A 20,944-nucleotide genomic window follows, 5' to 3' on the forward strand; every position below is an offset into this window, starting at 1 on the left:
CATATCGCGCGAACCTTATAGAACACAACAGTTGAGTAAAAAAGAAAAATGAAAAAAAGAAAAAAAAAGAAAAAAAAACTGATCCCCTGTACACGTAACGCAAGCAGGCCAGGCTTGCACAGACACAAACTCCTCTCTTTAGCTCCAAATCGCAGCGATCGCTCCCCTCGGATTCTCTTTACTTTTTCAGTTTTTCCTTCCACTCAGCGAATTTCAAATCTCTAAAACCAGAGAAAGTTGCAGACAGAGAGAGAGAGAGAGAGAGAGAGATGTGGGTGTTCTATATGATCTCGCTGCCTCTAACGGTAGGCATGGTGATTTTCACGCTGAGGTACTTCGCGGGACCAGAGGCCCCTCGATACGTGCTCTTCACAGTCGGATACACCTGGTTCTGCTCTCTCTCCATCATCGTCCTCGTCCCCGCTGACATCTGGGCGGTAACTACTACCACTACCATTTCCTTTCCTTTCCTTTCTTTCTTTCTCGTTTCATTTCTTCCCTTTTTTTTTTTTTTTTTAAACTTGATTTACTCGTTATTCGTAAATTCATATCTGGATTAGACGAAACTCAATCGCAGCGATTGAATATTGTGCATTGGTTTTGTTGCTTTTTTTTTTTTTTTTTTTGTTTCCATTCATTGACTCTGGCAATTAGGGTTCCGTTTTGGTTTGTGAGTGTGATTTAGGGTTCAATTTTGGTGAAGATTGGCTTTGGCCTGGTCTAGCCTGAGCTTAATTCAATGCGTTTTTTTTTTTTAACTTTTCTTTTGTAGCTGAATACGTATACAATTTAGAGAAATGCTATGAACACAACATCTTCGCAACACTTTCATAACAAATTTGAATTTGGTTGTTACCGGTGGGCAATAACATAATTTCAGTAGTGGATTCAAATTAAAACCAATAATAACTTACCTACTAAGATTTGTCGTGAAAGTGTTTGTGAATATGTTGTGTATATAGTAGCACTTCTCTACATTTTAACCAGCTAGAGAAGGAGTACTATTGCTAGTTCTCCCTAAATCGTAACTTGATATAAGTCCTTTTACAATCTTATAGTATTTTGCACGAGTCTTTAGGCACATCCTAAAAATATAGAACTTCATATATGTTTAAAATTTTATTTCTCTTGTATATAGGAATGTCTCTTTTGATTTGAAGCTGAAAGTTGAGATCATCTGAAGTTGTTATTGCGTATATTTTTCGAGTGGTTTTTAAATGGACTAATGATTTGTTGAAGCATCTGTACGTGCGTGAGTGTGTGCACACACGCAATGATTGGTTTGGTTTGATTAATGTTGCTGCTTCTTACATGTGCAGACTATGCATGATAACCAGAATGGAGGGATTTCTTTCTTTTGGAGTTGGTCATATTGGAGTACGTTTTTACTTACTTGGTATGCTGTTCAAACACAGACTTTCTTATACATAACTTGGTCACTATGCTGAAAGTGACTGATATGCTCATTCCACCGTTTTCTATTTGCATTTTTCTTGTATGTGTGTGTGTATATATTATATGGTGTCATTCCTAGTAGTATTAATTCTTACATTTTCATCTACTTAATGAAGTTTTAACCTACTTAAAGCAAAGTGTGCCACTCCTAAACTAGGCAAGCTAGATGAATATGCACGTTTGCATATTTTTGAAGTACTTCCTTTTGGTTCCTTAATATGTTTCATAAATACAGATGGCTATGGTTTTTTAAGTGTCATAGTTGTGTAATATATTATTACTTGTCCATTTGTTAACCTTTCACTGCATAAGCTGTTCAAACTCACTGTAGAGATTTCTAATTAGTTTTAACTGTTCTATTTTCCTCATATATTTAAGTTATTTTATCTCTAAGCAGGGCTGTGGTGCCCCTTATTCAGGGTTTTGAAGACGCTGGAGACTTCACTGTGAAAGAAAGATTGAAGACTAGCCTACATGCTAACTTCATCTTTTACATAGTTGTGGGATCTATTGGCCTCTTTGGACTTATTCTCCTCATTCTGATGCGTAAGGAGAGGTCTGTTTCTCACTTTCTCACTCTCTCTTAGTTGATTTTTATTCCATATGAATTATAGTTTCTTTTCATATGATCTTAGGTTTGCCTTTTAGGTGCCTAGAGCTCATAGGGGGTCATTAAACCAAATTCTTGTATCAAGTTGAAATGTTTCTACATCATAAAGGAACTTGTTTTTTGACTTTGTTATAGCCTCTTTGTACAAAAATATCTTGGTCACAAGCATGGTGACTTGTAATTTGTAAATTTGAAATAATGCATATTTGCATGTTGAAAATTCTTTAGAAAAGAACAAAGAGATTAAAGAATGTTAATTTGACCTAAGAAAGTTGATGGATTTGACATTGTAAAATATATGCATCTGGAAGATTCTTTAGAAGAGAGCACACACATAGAAGCATGGATCCAACGTGTCTTTGTATGTTGGGGGAGGGAGAGATCTCCAATTTTTTTGACGTAGGTGAGGCTATTAGTTGAAGTTGGATTTTGCCTAATCTATTAATGGAAGCTAAAATTATCGTATTTAAGAGATTGTTGTTTGGCGCAGACACAAGATATAAGCCTCCAATTATGCAAACCTATGAACATATATGCAAAAAGAAGATAGCTCACTCAATGGTCTTATGGATGGAGCTTGCTATTAGTTGGACCTAGAGCCTGAGTTGGAAAATCACTTAGTGTTTCTTTTATTGCTTGAATTCCTAAAAAGTTTAATACCACTAATATTAGGGACTTTCAGCCTAGAAAGCACCGACGCGGCTCCGGAGGAGCCGCACCCTATTCTGATGCGTAAGGAGAGGTCTGTTTCTCACTTTCTCACTCTCTCTTAGTTGATTTTTATTCCATATGAATTATAGTTTCTTTTCATATGATCTTAGGTTTGCCTTTTAGGTGCCTAGAGCTCATAGGGGGTCATTAAACCAAATTCTTGTATCAAGTTGAAATGTTTCTACATCATAAAGGAACTTGTTTTTTGACTTTGTTATAGCCTCTTTGTACAAAAATATCTTGGTCACAAGCATGGTGACTTGTAATTTGTAAATTTGAAATAATGCATATTTGCATGTTGAAAATTCTTTAGAAAAGAACAAAGAGATTAAAGAATGTTAATTTGACCTAAGAAAGTTGATGGATTTGACATTGTAAAATATATGCATCTGGAAGATTCTTTAGAAGAGAGCACACACATAGAAGCATGGATCCAACGTGTCTTTGTATGTTGGGGGAGGGAGAGATCTCCAATTTTTTTGACGTAGGTGAGGCTATTAGTTGAAGTTGGATTTTGCCTAATCTATTAATGGAAGCTAAAATTATCATATTTAAGAGATTGTTGTTTGGCGCAGACACAAGATATAAGCCTCCAATTATGCAAACCTATGAACATATATTCAAAAAGAAGATAGCTCACTCAATGATCTTATGGATGGAGCTTGCTATTAGTTGGACCTAGAGCCTGAGTTTGAAAATCCCTTAGTGTTTCTTTTATTGCTTGAATTCCTAAAAAGTTTAATACCACTAATATTAGGGACTTTTAGCCTATTAGCTTGTTGGGCAGTGTGTATAAATAGTTGGTATAGTTGGTAAAGGTGTTGGCAAATAGAATGAACTCAATGTTTAGTAAACATAAACATAAACATAAACAATCTCTGAGTTGTAAAATGCTTTTGTAGAGGTCAAAAAATGCCAAAAAATTCTAGACTTGGTTCTTATTGCTAATGGGTGATTTATAAGTTCGATATCGAAAAAGCTTATGTTCATGTTAATTGGGATGTGATACTTTATCCATTGGGTAGAATGGAGTTCGGTGAGAAGTGGAGGAATTGGATTCACGCATATATATACTTTCTGTCCATTTCTCAGTTATGGTAAACAATTCCCTTTCTGACTTCTTTAGTAGTTCTCAAGGGTTAAGGCAGGGTGACCTGCTATCCCTAGTGCTCTTTGTACTGGTTATGGAGGTGTTAAATAGGATGTTGAAGAAAAATAAGGAAGGGAGGGGGGGTTATTCTTGGTTCCAAGTAGGGCATGCTCCAACTGAGGGGCTAATTTTCTCCCTTATTTAATTTGTTGATGAAACCATTTTATTTTGTGATGTGAATACTGAACAAATTCTGTTGGAATATTCATGTGTGAGTAGTGTGGTTGATTAAGTAGCGTAGTTTCACATTGGATACTAATGAGAGGAATTAGTGGTTAATATAACATAATTGGGCACTGATAGACTTAAGCTTTTCGGTTAAGTGATTTCCCTATGTGTTATATTAACCTCTCAATTGGGAGAGGTTCTCTCCCTAACAAGTGATATCAGAGCTGATGGTTCTAGGGCAAGTGTTTGCTAGTAGATTCCACCAAGTAGAATGAGGAAGACTCCCATGGCTGAGTAAAGGTTCTGCTTGGTGCGTGTTGGTGACTCCTATAGTTGTGCAAGGAAGACTCCCATGTTCACCCCACCTATGGTTGAGTAAAGGACACACTATTGCTAATGGTGATGCATGACACTTGAATTATAAAGAAAAAGGCTTCCACTCAAGGGGGAGACTAACTGAAGTGCTAGAAGTGATTTGGTGGAAGACTCGCATGTGAAGGGGGAGATTTGTTGAAATATTCACTTGTGAGTAGCGTGGTTGGTTAGTGAAATTCCACATTGGATGCTAATGAGAAGAATAAGCGGTTAATATAACATAATTGGGCTCATACCCATAGTTTTGAGCTTTTGGGTTAAGTGGTGTCCCTCTATATTATATTAACCTCTCAATTAGAGTCTCCTCAAAGTGTTCTCTCCCCAACAAATTCTTTATATCAGAATAGTGTGAACTTGCTTTGAAGCCGTTACGGGTCTGAAAGTTAACCTAGGAAAGAGTAAAGTGGTACTGGTTGTTAATGTGGGTAACATGGTTTAACTAGCAGATATACTGTGTTGTAAAATTGGGAGCTTGGCGATGACTTACCTTGGAATAACTTTGGGGGCATCGTTTAAGGTGCAATGTTTGTCAAATCCTATCTTAGAGAAAATGGAATGTAGATTGTTTGGCTGGAAGAAGTTATATTTGTCAAAGGGAGGGAGGATAGTGTTGTTGAAGAATACGCATTCAAGTTTACCAACATATTATCTCTTTTTATTTACTATTCCCATGTATGTGGCAAAAAGGCTAGAGAGATCATTTTTTTTTTTTTGTGGGGTGTCTTACTGTCTTGGAATGGGACGCCGCAGACCGCGCGTCCGTGCCGCGTCGGGCCGCGTCCTGCCACGTGGAGCGCCGGACTCGCGCCGACTCGGCTTCGACGAGCGCCGATTCGCGCTGAACCGGACCAATTCGCGCCGAATCGGATCGTCTTCTTCCTCTTTTTTTTTCGCGAGCCCAGCAAGAACAAAAAGAAAGAAAAAAAGGTATGAACTGGGAAGGGGAGTGACGGAAGAAACGAAGCTGAGGAGAAGAAAAAAAATGTAGAAAGGAAGAAACGCAGCTAAGGAGAAGAACGAAGAAGACACAGATGTTTTTTAAAAGTTGTGGACGTGTGGTGTAGATTAGGCTTTGGAAAATGGAAGCCTGAGAAATAAAATAAAAAATAAAAAAAAGGTAAAATTGATATACTGAGGAGACCGATTTGTTGGCACTGAGTGGCAGGTGAATGGAGAGAATAAAAATAAAAATATTAATTTTGTGGGTTTTATTTAATTTATGAATATTATATTTGAGTTACTATTTATTATTGTTCTTAAATTTAGTATATGTATATATAATGTGAAAAAATATACTTAGTAATATATTAAAAATATAAATAAAAATAATTTTAATAATTTTTTAATCGCCGAGTCCCGCCGCACTCGCACCCACCTTTTTTAAAAATTGCCGAGTCTCGCACCCGTACCCGCACCCGCACCCGAGTCTCAAAACACACCCGTGCTTCCTAGCTTTCAGCCTATTAGCTTGTTGGGTAGTGTGTATAAATAGTTGGTAAAGGTGTTGGCAAATAGAATGAACTCAATGTTTAGTAAACATAAACATAAACATAAACAATCTCTGAGTTGTAGAATGCTTTTGTAGAGGTCAAAAAATGTCAAAAAATTCTAGACTTGGTTCTTATTGCTAATGGGTGATTTATAAGTTCGATATCGAAAAAGCTTATGTTCATGTTAATTGGGATGTGATACTTTATCCATTGGGTAGAATGGAGTTCGGTGAGAAGTGGAGGAATTGGATTCACGCATATATATACTTTCTGTCCATTTCTCAGTTATGGTAAACAATTCCCTTTCTGACTTCTTTAGTAGTTCTCAAAGGTTAAGGCAGGGTGACCTGCTATCCCTAGTGCTCTTTGTACTGGTTATGGAGGTGTTAAATAGGATGTTGAAGAAAAATAAGGAAGGGAGGGGGGGTTATTCTTGGTTCCAAGTAGGGCATGCTGCAAATGAGGGGCTAATTTTCTCCCTTATTTAATTTGTTGATGAAACCATTTTATTTTGTGATGTGAATACTGAACAAATTCTGTTGGAATATTCATGTGTGAGTAGTGTGGTTGATTAAGTAGCATAGTTCCACATTGGATACTAATGAGAAGAATTAGTAATTAATATAACATAATTGGGCACTGATAGACTTAAGCTTTTCGGTTAAGTGATTTCCCTATGTGTTATATTAACCTCTCAATTGGGGGAGGTTCTCTCCCTAACAAGTGATATCAGAGCTGATGGTTCTAGGGCAAGTGTTTGCTAGTAGATTCCACCAAGTAGAATGAGGAAGACTCCCATGGCTGAGTAAAGGTTCTGCTTGGTGCGTGTTGGTGACTCCTATAGTTGTGCAAGGAAGACTCCCATGTTCACCCCACCTATGGTTGAGTAAAGGACACACTATTGCTAATGGTGATGCATGACACTTGAATTATAAAGAAAAAGGCTTCCACTCAAGGGGGAGACTAACTGAAGTGCTAGAAGTGATTTGGTGGAAGACTCGCATGTGAAGGGGGAGATTTGTTGAAATATTCACTTGTGAGTAGCGTGGTTGGTTAGTGAAATTCCACATTGGATGCTAATGAGAAGAATAAGCGGTTAATATAACATAATTGGACCCATACCCATAGTTTTGAGCTTTTGGGTTAAGTGGTGTCCCTCTATATTATATTAACCTCTCAATTGGAGTCTCCTCAAAGTGTTCTCTCCCCAACAAATTCTTTATATCAGAATAGTGTGAACTTGCTTTGAAGCCGTTACGGGTCTGAAAGTTAACCTAGGAAAGAGTAAAGTGGTACTGGTTGTTAATGTGGGTAACATGGTTTAACTAGCAGATATACTGTGTTGTAAAATTGGGAGCTTGGCGATGACTTACCTTGGAATAACTTTGGGGGCATCGTTTAAGGTGCAATGTTTGTCAAATCCTATCTTAGAGAAAATGGAATGTAGATTGTTTGGCTGGAAGAAGTTATATTTGTCAAAGGGAGGGAGGATAGTGTTGTTGAAGAATACGCATTCAAGTTTACCAACATATTATCTCTTTTTATTTACTATTCCCATGTATGTGGCAAAAAGGCTAGAGAGATCATTTTTTTTTTTTTGTGGGGTGTCTTACTGTCTTGGAAGAGGATTTCAAATTCTCTATGGTGGCATGGAATATTGTTTGTTCACCGATTGTTGAAGGTGGCTTGGGGGTTAAGAAGTTAGGGAGCTATAATCAATCCTTGTTGGGGAACGGGTTATGGCACTTTGGGAATGAAAGCACCCTTATGGTGACAGGTGATTGCTACGAAGTCTAGGGTGGAAGGGAGTGGCTGGAATTCAAAACCAAAAAGAGGGACTTACGGGTGTAGCCTATGATGTAGTATCAAAGTGGGTTGGGATTGCTCCATCCAACATGTGAACTTTGATGTCAGGGATGGCTCAAGAGTAAGGGTAGAAACCATTCTTTAAAGGATTTGTACCCTAACTTGTACGCTTGATTAGTTGACAGAGATGGCCTGGTTTATTTAGTCTTGGATAATTAGTTGGATTTCGGGTTTGGGGGTGGGGGGGACAAAGGTGGAATGTGAGAATTCATAGACACTTTCATGAAGCCAAGTATAAAGTTTTGAAAGTGATGCTCCCCTTACCCTAACACTGCCTACTTTTTTTTTTTTTTCGGAAGAAGAATGTTATATTTAAGTACTCAATTTGGTGCATTATATTTGGTGTTTGCCCAAAATCTTTATATACGTGAAACGTGGGTGGTTATAATAAGCCATCTCAATACTAATAATTCATTAAAAAGTTAATAATTTTTGCCCAGTTAATTGTTTATACACCCACCCCTCTTGTTTTTAATACTTGTCAAGTGCGGCTGTGTCAAGCTAGCTTACTTGGTTCCTATATATTTTTTTCTTTTTTCTTTTTTTTAATATATATATATATTTTAAATTATTTCTCTGTGGTGCAGCTAAGCTATGTTCTCATTTGTTGCTGCTTGATGCCTTTGTTAACAGGGGTAGTGGTGTTCTGGGTTTAGCCATGGGCTGCTCAAATACTTTTGGACTTGTTACAGGTGCATTTCTTCTTGGCTTTGGCTTGAGTGGAATTCCGAAAAGCATTTGGAAAAATGCAGACTGGACCACCCGTCAAAAAGTTCTCTCTCATAAAATTGCGAAAATGGCTGTTAAGCTTGATGATGCTCATCAAGAACTTTCAAATGCTATTGTAGTAAGTCTTTTGTTTTTTCCCTCCAAGAACAGTCGAGTTATCTTCTCTTCTTCCTTTTCTCTTGCTCCCAATTCTTTATTTATTTATTTTTATAGTTAATAGAAGTTTTATTGAAAAAAAGAAAAAGCACTCTACCAACAACAAAAGAATGAAAACACAACCTATTAAACCCCTTGACTGATATATCCAAACCTATTAACACTACATTTAACAGCATACCTTAGGAATGTGCTTGAAAGTGGGTTTTGCTGGAACAGCTGCTAAATAAACAAGAATATGACAAAACATTAGAGCCATAGCCTTATATTGGAGGTTGTGAAGTAAGTCAGTCATCAAATCTTGTGCTCCAGGTATATAAGCACTAGCTGAAATGAAAAATAGAAAATATTAGACAAGCAAAAAAGAAATGACTACATCAATTAACTCAGATGTTCATGTCATAGTTCCATAAAAAATATTGTTCTGGTTAGCAGCTGAGAAAAGAAAAATAAAAACAGAACTAGAACAGAAAATTTCTAACCATTAAGCCCATGACTAAGAACTCAGGGTTTGCTTCTAAGTCAGTACTCAAAGGAGTTTTATATTAGAAAACATAAAGCAAGCAACTAAAAAGAACCAATGATAACAAGATGAACTTAATACCAGCTCCAATCCAGTAACTCTATTCCAAAAACTAACAATGTGATAACAATAACCAAAAATGAAGTTTTCCTTTTGCTGTGAGCCTGTAACTTGTCCCTATTTTATTGCCCAACTACCACACAACAAACAGTCAAACACTAATTTTTCTAATCTCTAGAGACTCTACTCTCTCTCTTATCTATATAATATAGTCACACAGAGCCACAATTCACAAAGACAAACATAGACCCATCAAGTAAGATAGTCACAAAGTCATAGAGCCAAAAAAGCCAAAAAAAAAAATAACACAAGCACAGATTCCTCATCAGTAAATACACAAACACCACAAGCATAGATTCTGAGATTTTGAAGGATATTAAATACTTGAGTGTGAAGGCTGGAGTAGATCAAACCAGCAGCGGCGTCATGGCAAGATGGGTGTTGCGTGGTGGTGTAGGTGTCGCGTGGGTCTAAGAGATGGGTCTCGCCGCTCTCGCATGGTGGCGGCGTCACGGTGTGGCAGCAGCAAGATTCAAGATCTCACATCGCGTTTGGCAGCTTCACTCATGACGTGGGCAGTGGCAAAAGTCTCTCTCACTCTGAGTCTCTCGCCTCTCACTCTGTCTTTTGACTAAACTCTTTTTCTTTTTTTTTTACATGTGGGCCGTCCGGCTGGGACGCTGGGTTAATCGTTTACAATTTCAAAAAGGTACAAGCTTTTTGTAGGGGGCCCAAGTCTTTTTTTTTTTTTTTTTTTTTTTTTTTTTTAATTAACCTACTCTTCAAGAAAAGAAAAGCTGTAGAGGACTAGACACAGAATTATAATAAGAGCGCACTTCAAAAACACTAGTTCGAGTTAATTGCCAAGCCAGGTTATCATCTCCCTCACCCCTTGGCATATTGGAATAAAAAAGCTTTAAAAACAAATACACCCTCCAACTCCCAGTTATGAAAAGCTCAACGACATTGTAAATTCCAGCTCCTACATCCCCTTTCTAATGTAGAAATAACCAAGTCAAAAATTTAAGCTTCTTTAGACACAGAGCAAGCAAATAGATCTGGAAAGAGGTCCTATAGAGGAATATGCCCACTCCAAGGATCGTGCCAGAAACAAATACAATGACCCTCTCCTGTAGCATACACCACTTGTCTGAAGAAACTCTTTGCACCTGCCCTAATATTCTTCCAGTCCTGCACCCATGAGTCCTCTAACACCTCTAGTGCACCCATGAGTCCCTCTAACACCTCTGGTGCACCAGCGCCGCCCCCCNTTTTATTGAAAAAAAGAAAAAGCACAAACACAATGATGAACACTCAGTACTTGAAGCAATTACAGATAACTCTAGAAGAAAAAAAATAACAGATTGTAGAAAATCATAAATGGAAATACATTGCCAAAACCCCTGATATGAGACCACTAAAACCAAGTCCCAATTAGTAGACACTTTAAGAGATCTAAAGGTCTTGTTATCTTCAAAAGTATGGGTTTTGCGTTCCCACCAAATTGACCTCAGAAAAGTTGGAGCCATATTCCAAATATTTGAAAAGTGTTTAACCAACCAAATTCTTCCGTGCAAATAGAAGAGAAGCAACCGTCTTTGGCATCACCCACTAGATCTCAAACATCAGAAAAACTTCACTCCATAAAGCACATGCAAAATAGAAGAGAAGCAATTGTCTTCGGCATCATCCACTAGATCTCAAACATCAGAAAAACTTCACTCCATAAAGGATGAGCAAACTTAAAGTTGAGAAAAGATGATCCATAGTTTCTCCGTCACATGACACAAGCAACACCAATTAACTAGGGCAGACCTCTCTTAGCAAGATTATCAATGCTAAGAATCTCACTAGTCACCCCAAGCTGGTGTCCATAAAAAGAAAGACCTTTTAGGCACCTTTATGCATCAAATGCTCTTCCAAGGGAAGGGAAAGAAGCTGTAAGAGGACTAGACACAGAATTATAATAAGAGCACCCCACCCCCCCCAAGTCACACCATATTTGGTTGCTATAACCTGACGCCCTAACCTGTTACATTCCTTCCTAAAACACAATAATCACTTTCCAAGCAAGGCTTGGTTAAGCTACCCAACCATGATAAGGGTGCAGTTACTAATAGTTTTTTGATCAATTATAATAATTAAAAATCGGGTGCATAATCCACAAACTTTTAATGTTCATATCAATTCTAAAATTTTCCCTTTGTATTATGATCATGTGCACTCAGTTAGATCTGTAGACAAGGTTTCCAACTCTGCAGTTTGACTTTGGTTTCAAGGTTTACCTTGGGAAATTGTTGTTGGCAATAACCAGCTTTTATAATCCAGAGTCCATTTGAAGTTGAACCATTTCTTGAAATCCTCCCAATCAGTTTTTCTATAAGTTCCAGAAACTATGGGCAGTATGTACTTATCCTGTAGGTTTGAAACAGGTTGTTATATTACTAAGCAAACAATTAGTTGAAGAAGAATTGCGAGACCAACGCCATCATGTTTGATGCTTCATTCTTTCATTTCTCTTGGACGACTTCTTGTCGTATGATGATTTTTCATTTTTCTAACTCAACTCTAGTCTATTGCCCAGAATTTGGTCAATTACCTAAACATCTTGCCAACTAGGATGATTTTAAGAGCTAGAAATCATATTGTCTCATATTTTCAAAGATAATAAGACACTTGGATTTGATATATTTCTTTTCTGCTAAGGATGGAAAGCTAGTTGTTGCTTCGCGTGCACTGAACATGATTGCTTTATTCTAACTAATTTATTATACATTTCTTAGGTCCTTGTTTTTTTTTTCCCTCATCATTTTATTTTACCTTTTGAATCTATGGTTTGCTTTGATAGGTTGCTCAGGCAACAGCCAATCAGATGTCAAAGCGGGATCCTTTGAGGCCCTATATGGATGTTATCGATAATATGTTAACTAAAATGGTATTTCATGCTTTTTTTTTTTTCCTTGAAATTTATTTTTTTTTGAAGCCTTCACTTGGATGAACAAGGTTTTTCTTTGTACTATTTTAAAGATGAATTTTCAATTTCCAGTTAAAGGAAGATCCAGCCTTCAAACCACAAGGTGGCCAATTAGGGGAAAACGATATGGACTATGATACAGATGAAAAATCAATGGCAACACTTAGGCGTCACCTTCGACAAGCTCGAGAGGAGTATTACCGTTACAAAAGGTAAACTGATTGATTAGTTGAATATTCTATTTTTTTCTCAATGAAGAAATTTCCTTGAAATCTATGCCTGCCTCCCCCCACTCTCCCCCACAACAACAAAACACACACAAAAGGTTATCCACGTATTGCTTTACATTTTCTCACCACTTATGACATCACCCTCTAATAATGGCTTTGGATTATCTGTTAAATGGAATCAGGAACCACTTTTTTTTTTTTTTTTGATAGGTAATAGATATTTTCATTAATAAAAAAGTACATCATGTTCACAATGATGAACAGACTATACTTGAAACAAATACAAAAAAATCACAGAGAAACAGAAACAGAATGCAGGAAATCAAATAGAGAAATACATTGCATAAAACCGCAAATACGAGACCACCCAAACAATGTCCCAACTAGCAAAGACTTCAAAAGATCAATAGATTTCTCAACAGCCTCAAAAGTGCGGGTATTTTGTTCCCTCCAAATTAGTCACATCAAACAGGCTGGCACCATATTCAAAACCGAAGAAGAGTGTATCCCCAAATAATTCTCCTATGCACAAAGAAGAGAAACAACTGTCCTTGGCATCACCCACTGTATACCAAACATAAAAAAAACTTCACTCCATAAGGCATGTGCAAACTTACAATGAAGTAAAAGATGATCCACTATTTCTCCATCTCAGCAGCACAAATAACACCGATTAACCAAAGACAGGTTCCTTTTTACAAGGTTATCAATAGTAAGAACGCTATCCCGAGCTGAAACTCTTCTAGGTACCTTAACACTCCAAATACACTTCCAAGGGAAAGGAATGGTAGGAGGAGTAGATAAGGAATTATAGAACGAGCGAACATCCAAAACACCATTTGGGGTTAAATTCCAAAACAATTTATCAACCCCCTCACCCTTTGGCATTTTGGAATAAATATGCTCGTAAAAAGCATCCACTCTCTCCACCTCCCAATCATCAGGAGCCCGATGGAATTGAATATTCCAACTACTACCACTGTCTGATGTAATAGTAATCAACTCAGAAATCCAGGCGTCTTTACCCAAAGCACGAGAGAAAAGATTAGGAACCACTTCTTATCTCCATAGGTTGTACATTCTTTTTAGATTTTCTATCCATCCTCCATTATTCCAATAATTTCTGTGGACATTCTAAGTTGCTCAAACAAATAAATTAGATTGTGAACTTTTCCAATTCCCCCATACCTCCCTTCTTCTTCTTTTTTTTTTTTGGGGGGGGGGGGGGGGGAGGGAGTGAGTGGGGGAGAGAAGGGGTGCAGTGCCATCTTTTACACAACCTAAAACTATGTTTGATTCTCTGTCACATGTTCCCTTTCCCTCCCCTTGAGGTCAAAACTTAAATATAAAAAATGTTTTCGTCAGGGACTCGGGTCCCTAGAGCAAGTTATTCTTAACCAAAGAAAGGAATAATTTTTACGCTACAGTCATGTCATAAAATGGTCCTCGTCACTCCTAAATCATACCTAAACTAAATTAAAAAAAAAATTATGTGATTGATTTGGTGCTTATGGTGTAGAGGAAGAACAATGTTTTTGAAGAGGTTTGATAATCAGGATATAACTTAAAGACATCATTCTTGTGTCTGATTTTCTTAATTATTAGCGTGTGTGTGTATATATATATATATTAATTTCTACCGTTAAAGGTCGTCTTTTTTGTGCACTTCAGATATACTTTCTTTTACGCTTGGTTGGCATTCTCTAATGAATTTAGTTTTTGGAAGAAAAAAAAGAAGAAGAGAAAGTCCTCATGGTTCAAGCAAAATATTCTATGCCTTCACTTTTTTGATTCATGATTTGGAGCTTCTATCCTTCCAGACTTCATTCAAGTGGACAAATGCTTCTGGTGTTTTACTTTTAATTCTTTGGCTGATCTGCTCAATAATTGTAATTTTCTTGCTTTATAATTTTGCTTTCTGCTGGCCCTTAGCACAATGCCTCTGTACTCTGGTCCCTTCTGTAACTTTTGTCTTTATACAATGAAGCAGTAATTACTTATCAAAAAAAAAAAATTTCTCCTTTGGCTGTGTGAATACTTTGGTGGTTAGCCTCTATTTTGTCTTAATTAATTGTTAATTTTTCAGTGAGTATATGTCATATGTCATGGAGGCCCTTGAACTGGAGGATACAGTAAAAAATTACGAACGTCGTTCTTCAACTGGATGGTCTGTTCCAAATTACTCTTTTCTTTTCTTATTTGATTTATTTGAGTTTATGTTACAGCTTGTTTGTTCATGAACTTAAACATTGATTATCTCTCATTTTAGGAAGTACGTTTCTAGCCTTAAACCTGCTCGAACTGGCAAAATAGGGTCTCTCATTGATACAGCAGGTAAGCATTCTATATTGATTGGTTTTTCCCTTAAATTTTACAAATGTGCATGAACTCTGGTTCTTTTGTCTACTTTTTATGAGCATTGTTTTAACCAAGGATCTCTTTATTTACTTTTAAACTACCTTTTGCTAATGTGAAAATAATGGTACAAAAACAAGTCTCTATGTTCTGCTAGTTTGGTGGTTTTTTAAAGTTGAACTGTGCAGTCTTGTCCTGAATATTTATTTTTCTGCGTGCACACATACTGATGCAGACACAAAAACATAAGGAGTCTGCTGTCTATTGGGCCTAAGGACCTAAGCCAATCTCTGAGTTATTAGGATTTCATTTTTATGTAATTTATTATTTTCTTTTCCTATTTGGATTAGGAGTTTAAGTTCTTTTTTTGCAAGAAAAGTTTTGTATGACAGAATTTGATTGATAATAAAGTTTTTCTTATTATTATTTCAATGGTCTGGTGTCAACTCCAGCAAACCTTGGTGTTGACTCCTAGAGGTTTAAGTTTAGGTTTATACTTTATATTTCATGTTCTTTACATTCTAGTTTGTCTTGCATCACACACACAGATACACAAATTACTTCAAGTTCCTCATTGTCATGCTCTTATTTTGGGGCATATTTGGCCTTTCTGAATTGTGCTGAATAACTTTCTTACTTTATTTATCATTTCTGCCTTAGTTTGACCATATGAGTTGGGTTTGTTCTAATATTTAGTAGCTTATTGTCTAGAATAAATAACTTATTTGTAGTTGTTGGTGTGGTCTCTAAGTCTACAATAAATGGTGGTTCATTTTGCAGAATTTTTATGGCGATGCATCCTCAGAAAGCAACTTGAGAAACTGTTGGCTATCATACTTGGTATCATGTCAGCTGCAATTCTATTAGCAGAGGCAACTTTACTATCTAGTCGAGTGGATCTATCTCTTTTCTCAATCCTTGTAAATTCAGTTAAAAACCAAGAAGTTCTTGTGCAGGTAGATTATAATATTTTAATAGATTCAAGTTTTTGTTTCATCTAGACAAGTTGCATTTTGTCTGTTGGAGATCAGTTCTTTCATCTTTTAGGAGAGAGCACTTCTAGAAGTGAGTATATCTAGCTCCGTTTTGAATCTTAATTTCTTAAGAATACCTATCAAAGTTACCTACGTGTTGATTTGGTCAGTATTAGTTTGTATATATTTGGATGTTTGATCATTGGTCTGTATAAATGTTCATTGTATGCACTTGCTTTCAGTTTTTGACTGCTTGACTGTTTATTACAAGAAATTGAATGACCATAAATGCAAAATGAATGAGGCACATTAATAATTTCTGTTCAATTTCCTTTCCTTGCCTCCATTTCATGGATGGACCAGTACTCTTTAAACTATCCAGTGAGTCGTAGACTAAATAAGTTGTACGTAAAATCGAGTGGGTGGGAGCTTTGTGCTTTGTTTCATTATATTATCTACTAAAAAATGTTAGTTCTACCATAAAATCTTCCCTCATACTTTGTCTGACTCTTTTAATTTCTGCTAAAAATTTCAGTTAGTCCCCCACAACCCCCCCCCTCCATACATAAATTCTCACATTTCCATTGCACTGCATTGCTCACTTTTTTTTTTTTTTTTTTTTAAATTCTATTTACTCCTAGTGTTACAACATTTTCTATTGTTGATGTTAAGTTGCAAAATGTAAACCTCTGGTTATTTGTTCTGTCTCTACTTTCGCGCTTGTCCATTATTTTATCTCATGTCATTATTTTGTGCATTATGTCATAGGTATGTATGACGTGCCTCTTCCTTTATTTGTCCTGCTTACTGCTGGTGGTTTATATTGGTTGATTTACCCTTGGGCTTTGACTCAAGTGGTTAAGGGCTGGTGTAGATTTTAGGTTCAAATGTTACCAATAAAGAGCAATTATAAATTGATCGGTTCAATTTTTCCCCAGGTCTTTGCCTTTGTTCCTCTGATGTATATGTGCATATGCACATATTATTCCTTGTTCAAAGTTGGAATGTTTATGTTTTACTCATTGACACCAAGGCAAACAAGCTCAGTTAACTTGCTTATGATATGCTCGTAAGTTCTCCCTCATATCTCGATCATCGCAAATTGAACTAAGCTTTATTCCTCTTTTGTTAAAATTTACTTAATATCCCATTTCAATATTTCTGCCAGGATGGTTGCTCGGTATGCTCCTCCGATTTCGTACAACTATCTCAATCTCATTAGTCTTGGTGACGATACTATATTTGAAAAGGTAATTCTCCATCACTTTGTTGTCAGTTTTAAAAATGTGTATCTAGCCTAAGCAGAAAATTAATCAAGAAAATGATATATGTGGGTTGTCCCACCTGACGCAAAGATTAGAAAACCAGGTGGCAAAATATAAGATACTCAAGATTTTTGTTTTTGTTTTTTGTGTTTTTAAATTTTACATATCAGTTTATCTTCTCTTTTTCTCGATCTGATTGAATTGTAATGTTTTGTGCGAGAAAACATATACAGTGCCCTTTTCTTTTGTTTTAAACATGATGTGTATTTGTTTATGGGAATCATACATCTGCAGTAAATTAAAATCACAATCAGCATATATATATATATATATATTATAAAAGGGAAAATAAAAAGTTTTATCTTAGGGAACATTCTGTACATGTTTGGAAAAGCTCTGCAAAGCAGTGTTTATTAATGGATTCCCCTTCAAAAGGAAAAAAATATTATGTTCTTAACTTTCTTTGGTTTTCCATGAACCTTCAGAGTGCTTCCTGTTAATATTTTATGTGGTTCAAAATGTTATCTTTTCAGCCAGTTTCTGGGTTAGGATTTCATGTCATTTATTTATTTGCTTTCCCTTTTAGTTTTTTTTGGATGTAATCAGTATTTTGGGTGGTGGACCAACAGACTACTAACCATTAGAGGTTGTGCATGAGAATTTCTACCCCACTTCTCCATATTTAATGATTGATTCATTTCTCTTGGTGTATTATGGAATTCTGACTACAGCGAATGGGGACCATCGACAAAGTTGTTCCTTTCTTTGGAGATGAGTTTAACAGAATCTATCCACTTATCATGGTGATATACACCCTCTTGGTTGCTAGCAATTTCTTTGACCGTGTAATTGATTTTTTTGGGAGCTGGAAGAGGTTTGGATTTCAAACTGAGGCAGATGATATGGATGGATTTGATCCGTCTGGATTAATTATCCTACAAAAAGGTAAGAATACCATGACTTGTTATCAATATGCATACAGTACTTTCTTCCACTTGCTCTGAACTAGATTGAATTTTATGCCTAAATGTATAACCATGTGGATATGTATGTGTATACCTAGTAAGTTGACCTTTTTTTCTCAGAACGTACTTGGCTTGAACAAGGGTGCAAAGTTGGTGAACATGTTATTCCATTGGCAAGGAATTTCAACGGTACAGATGTCGGGTCCGGCAGCAATAGCACAGTATGTAAATACATTCTAAACAATGGAAGCTTTCTTTTTTCACATTATTGTATAATATGTTTTTCTGTGTGTGTGTGTGTGTGTCACTTGGAAATATCTGGTGTACCATATGTTTGGATATTGTTTATGGAAAACGGGGTCCCTATAACTTGCTCTCTCTCTCTGGTTTTTATGTACTTCTATCATGCTATTTACACTTGGATAGAGGAGGAAAAATCTCTTTCACCGACGTTTATCTCATTTGAGAATGTTCATTTTCATTCATCTAAAACTTGAAATTTTGGTTGTAATTCGTTTTCTTACTTAAAAGTAAAAATGCTCAGGGTAGAACCACTGTTGAAATGAAGGCTACAACTGGCTTGACCCATGATTGTATGCATGAAATTCCTTCAAAATCTTTGAAGGAAGAGGCTCGTAGATATAGTTCAAGCAAAGAAGTCATCAGCAACAAGTATGCTGCTATAAGAGAACAGAGTAGACAAAAAGGATCTTCCAATATAGAGCCAGTAGGGAAGAACATCGCCTCGGCTAAGGTCTCCTTGCTTGATGCGGGCAACTTGCGCTCTGGTAATATTACAGGTGGGCCTTCTTCTGGATTGGCCTCAACTTGGGAATCCATGAAGACAGGTTTTCAAAGTTTCAAGACGAACATAGGGGCTAAAAAATTCATTCCCTTGCGCCAAACTCAGGAAACTAAACTTGTCTCTCGTGATTCCTCATCTGAGTCTCTTGACGAGATATTCCAGAGATTGAAACGGCCGTCTACTGACCATAGGAGTTCTGGTGATGAGGACGAACATGAGATTGAAGTCAAGAATTCAGGCCCCAGTACATAATATCCATAATCTGTCTGAAGAAATGAATGTCATTGTTTTAGAATTGGGAGCGCTTGCCTAGAAGATATACAGTTCCTGGGTTTGGCTGATTCTGTGGTGCTTACAGATTTTTTTGGCAGTTGGATCCCTCCAATATAACTGAGATCTGGGAGGTCTGTTATACTAAAAACTACATACATTTATCTGCAGCTAGTGCTAGTTGAAGGACTCGGAAGATAATAGGAAAGTGAAAGCAGGATATGTTTCATAAGCATGATGTGTAAAAGGAAAGAACAGTTGGAAATTTTTGTAATTTGAATTAACAGTAATATAGCTTTGTGCATTTACTTCCCCTACTGGGGAATACTGGAAAATTGTAACGATTGAATTTTCAGAAATCGAAGATGACATTTTGATAGTACACTTTTTGTGTCCTTGATTCCTTTCAAAATTCTCAGGATGATATATTTATAGCAATTGGTTTCTGAATTGGGTGAATTTGCAGTGCAGCTGCTGTTTTTTCAGCTATCCTTTAAGAAAAGAGAAGCCCGTGCATGTGGATGCAACTTTTTGTTGATTACTTAATACTTATTCGGTTAATGTGTGGTTGCAAATTTTTTTGTTGATTGCTTATTTGGTAAAAGTTGGTTAAAGTATGGTTGTACCTAGGCTAAAAGAAAGAGTTGATGGCAAAAAAATCTGGATAAATTTGATGAAAAAACCTGGCACCTCTTGATATATTTAAAGGAGATGTTCAGGTTTAAAAATTTCCTTACCCCAACTATCTAGTTATCTTAAAAGGTCTTGCAAGATGTTAAATATTGAAATTGAACATTTTTTCTCTTGAATTAACTTAGGTGCCGTGCAATAAAAGTTAGGTGAATGTGAACAGGCATCACAAAGTTGTATCGAAGACTTCAATTGATATTATAATAGCTGGTAGAGAAAGAATTGGGTACAGTGCACTTATGCGTTAGACCTGTTAAGGCTTAGACACGTGTCAAACACTTGTCATGTGTTCACATCTCAATGAACCAGTACATAGGATTACTTAACCCAAGCCAACATATAGCTAGTAAACAAGATATATTTTAAATATGATTTTATTTTTAATTATTTGAAATTCAAGTAATTTGAATATGCATTCTTATTTTGGTAGAAGGTTTCTTCTATACTGCACGTGCAATGTGATACGCTTGATATAAAGAAACCAAAACAGGTGACTTTTAGCTTTTTATTATTCATTGATCATAAAAGTTATCGAAATCATATTTTTTATATATATTAACATAAATAAACTCTCGGTACCTACTCTTATCAACATATCTTAGGGCCGTTTTAAGCAATTCCTTCGTATAATAACATGATATGAGTAGGTTCCGATACTCAAATACTCGAAAATTAATAGATACCTTTAGTAAAACCCCTTAAAAAATGCACACGAGGCATGACTTTGTTTGATTGCAATAATTCTTCACTGCTGCTGACTGAGACGGCGGGATATAACATCCAATCGAAATAGTTACCACTTGAGCGGAGTAGGTTATTCAGCAAAAACAAAAAAAATAAAATTGAGCGGAGTAGGTTGCGTACTTTTGGAGGAAAGAAGGTTACACAATCAAACACGGCTTTTGAAAGTCAAAGATTTTATATTTCCTTTGTATATATGAAAAGGGAAATTCTGCAGACGTTTTGCATGAATGCGAATTAAAATACTCAAAAGTCAACATTCAACATTATGGAACTAGAGTTCATACCAAACCACGTTGCGAGAAACCCCACAAATCCCTATCACTTCGACCAGGAAAACTGAAAAAAAAAAAAAAAAAAAAAAAAAAAAAAAAAAAAAAAA

General features: G+C 36.3%; 1 protein-coding gene across 3 annotated transcripts; it reads left to right on the forward strand.

The window, feature by feature from the left end:
- Nucleotides 1-49: 49 nt before the first annotated feature.
- LOC112010781 (uncharacterized) lies at nucleotides 50-19,515 on the forward strand. Of its 3 annotated transcripts, XM_065770380.1 has the most exons (14): nucleotides 50-437; nucleotides 1,320-1,396; nucleotides 1,853-2,011; nucleotides 8,459-8,672; nucleotides 12,142-12,228; nucleotides 12,340-12,479; nucleotides 14,584-14,664; nucleotides 14,767-14,831; nucleotides 15,633-15,808; nucleotides 16,765-16,895; nucleotides 16,995-17,076; nucleotides 17,823-18,036; nucleotides 18,177-18,277; nucleotides 18,601-19,515. In XM_065770380.1, the coding sequence occupies exons 1-14, from the start codon at nucleotides 270-272 to the stop codon at nucleotides 19,111-19,113; spliced, it is 2,208 nt and encodes a 735-aa protein (XP_065626452.1). In that variant the 5' UTR covers nucleotides 50-269; the 3' UTR covers nucleotides 19,114-19,515. The 3 variants fall into 3 exon arrangements, with proteins under 3 accessions (XP_065626452.1, XP_065626453.1, XP_023898914.2); XM_065770381.1 differs by lacking the exon at nucleotides 50-437 and having other exon boundaries at nucleotides 1,875-2,011; XM_024043146.2 differs by lacking the exons at nucleotides 50-437; nucleotides 1,320-1,396; nucleotides 1,853-2,011 and adding an exon at nucleotides 2,788-2,807.
- Nucleotides 19,516-20,944: the final 1,429 nt, after the last annotated feature.

Source organism: Quercus suber, unplaced genomic scaffold (assembly GCF_002906115.3).
Source record: "Quercus suber isolate HL8 unplaced genomic scaffold, Cork oak 2.0 scaffold_30, whole genome shotgun sequence".
NCBI classification, from domain to species: Eukaryota; Viridiplantae; Streptophyta; class Magnoliopsida; order Fagales; family Fagaceae; genus Quercus; species Quercus suber.

Excerpts from the sequence above, each read along its gene's own strand:
- LOC112010781 (XM_065770380.1), top strand. The coding sequence starts at position 270 with ATGTGGGTGTTCTATATGATCTCGCTGCCTCTAACGGTAGGCATGGTG. Across the intron at positions 1,397-1,852 it reads AGTACGTTTTTACTTACTTG|GGCTGTGGTGCCCCTTATTC; the intron begins GTATGCTGTTCA and ends ATCTCTAAGCAG. Across the intron at positions 17,077-17,822 it reads ACGATACTATATTTGAAAAG|CGAATGGGGACCATCGACAA; the intron begins GTAATTCTCCAT and ends TTCTGACTACAG.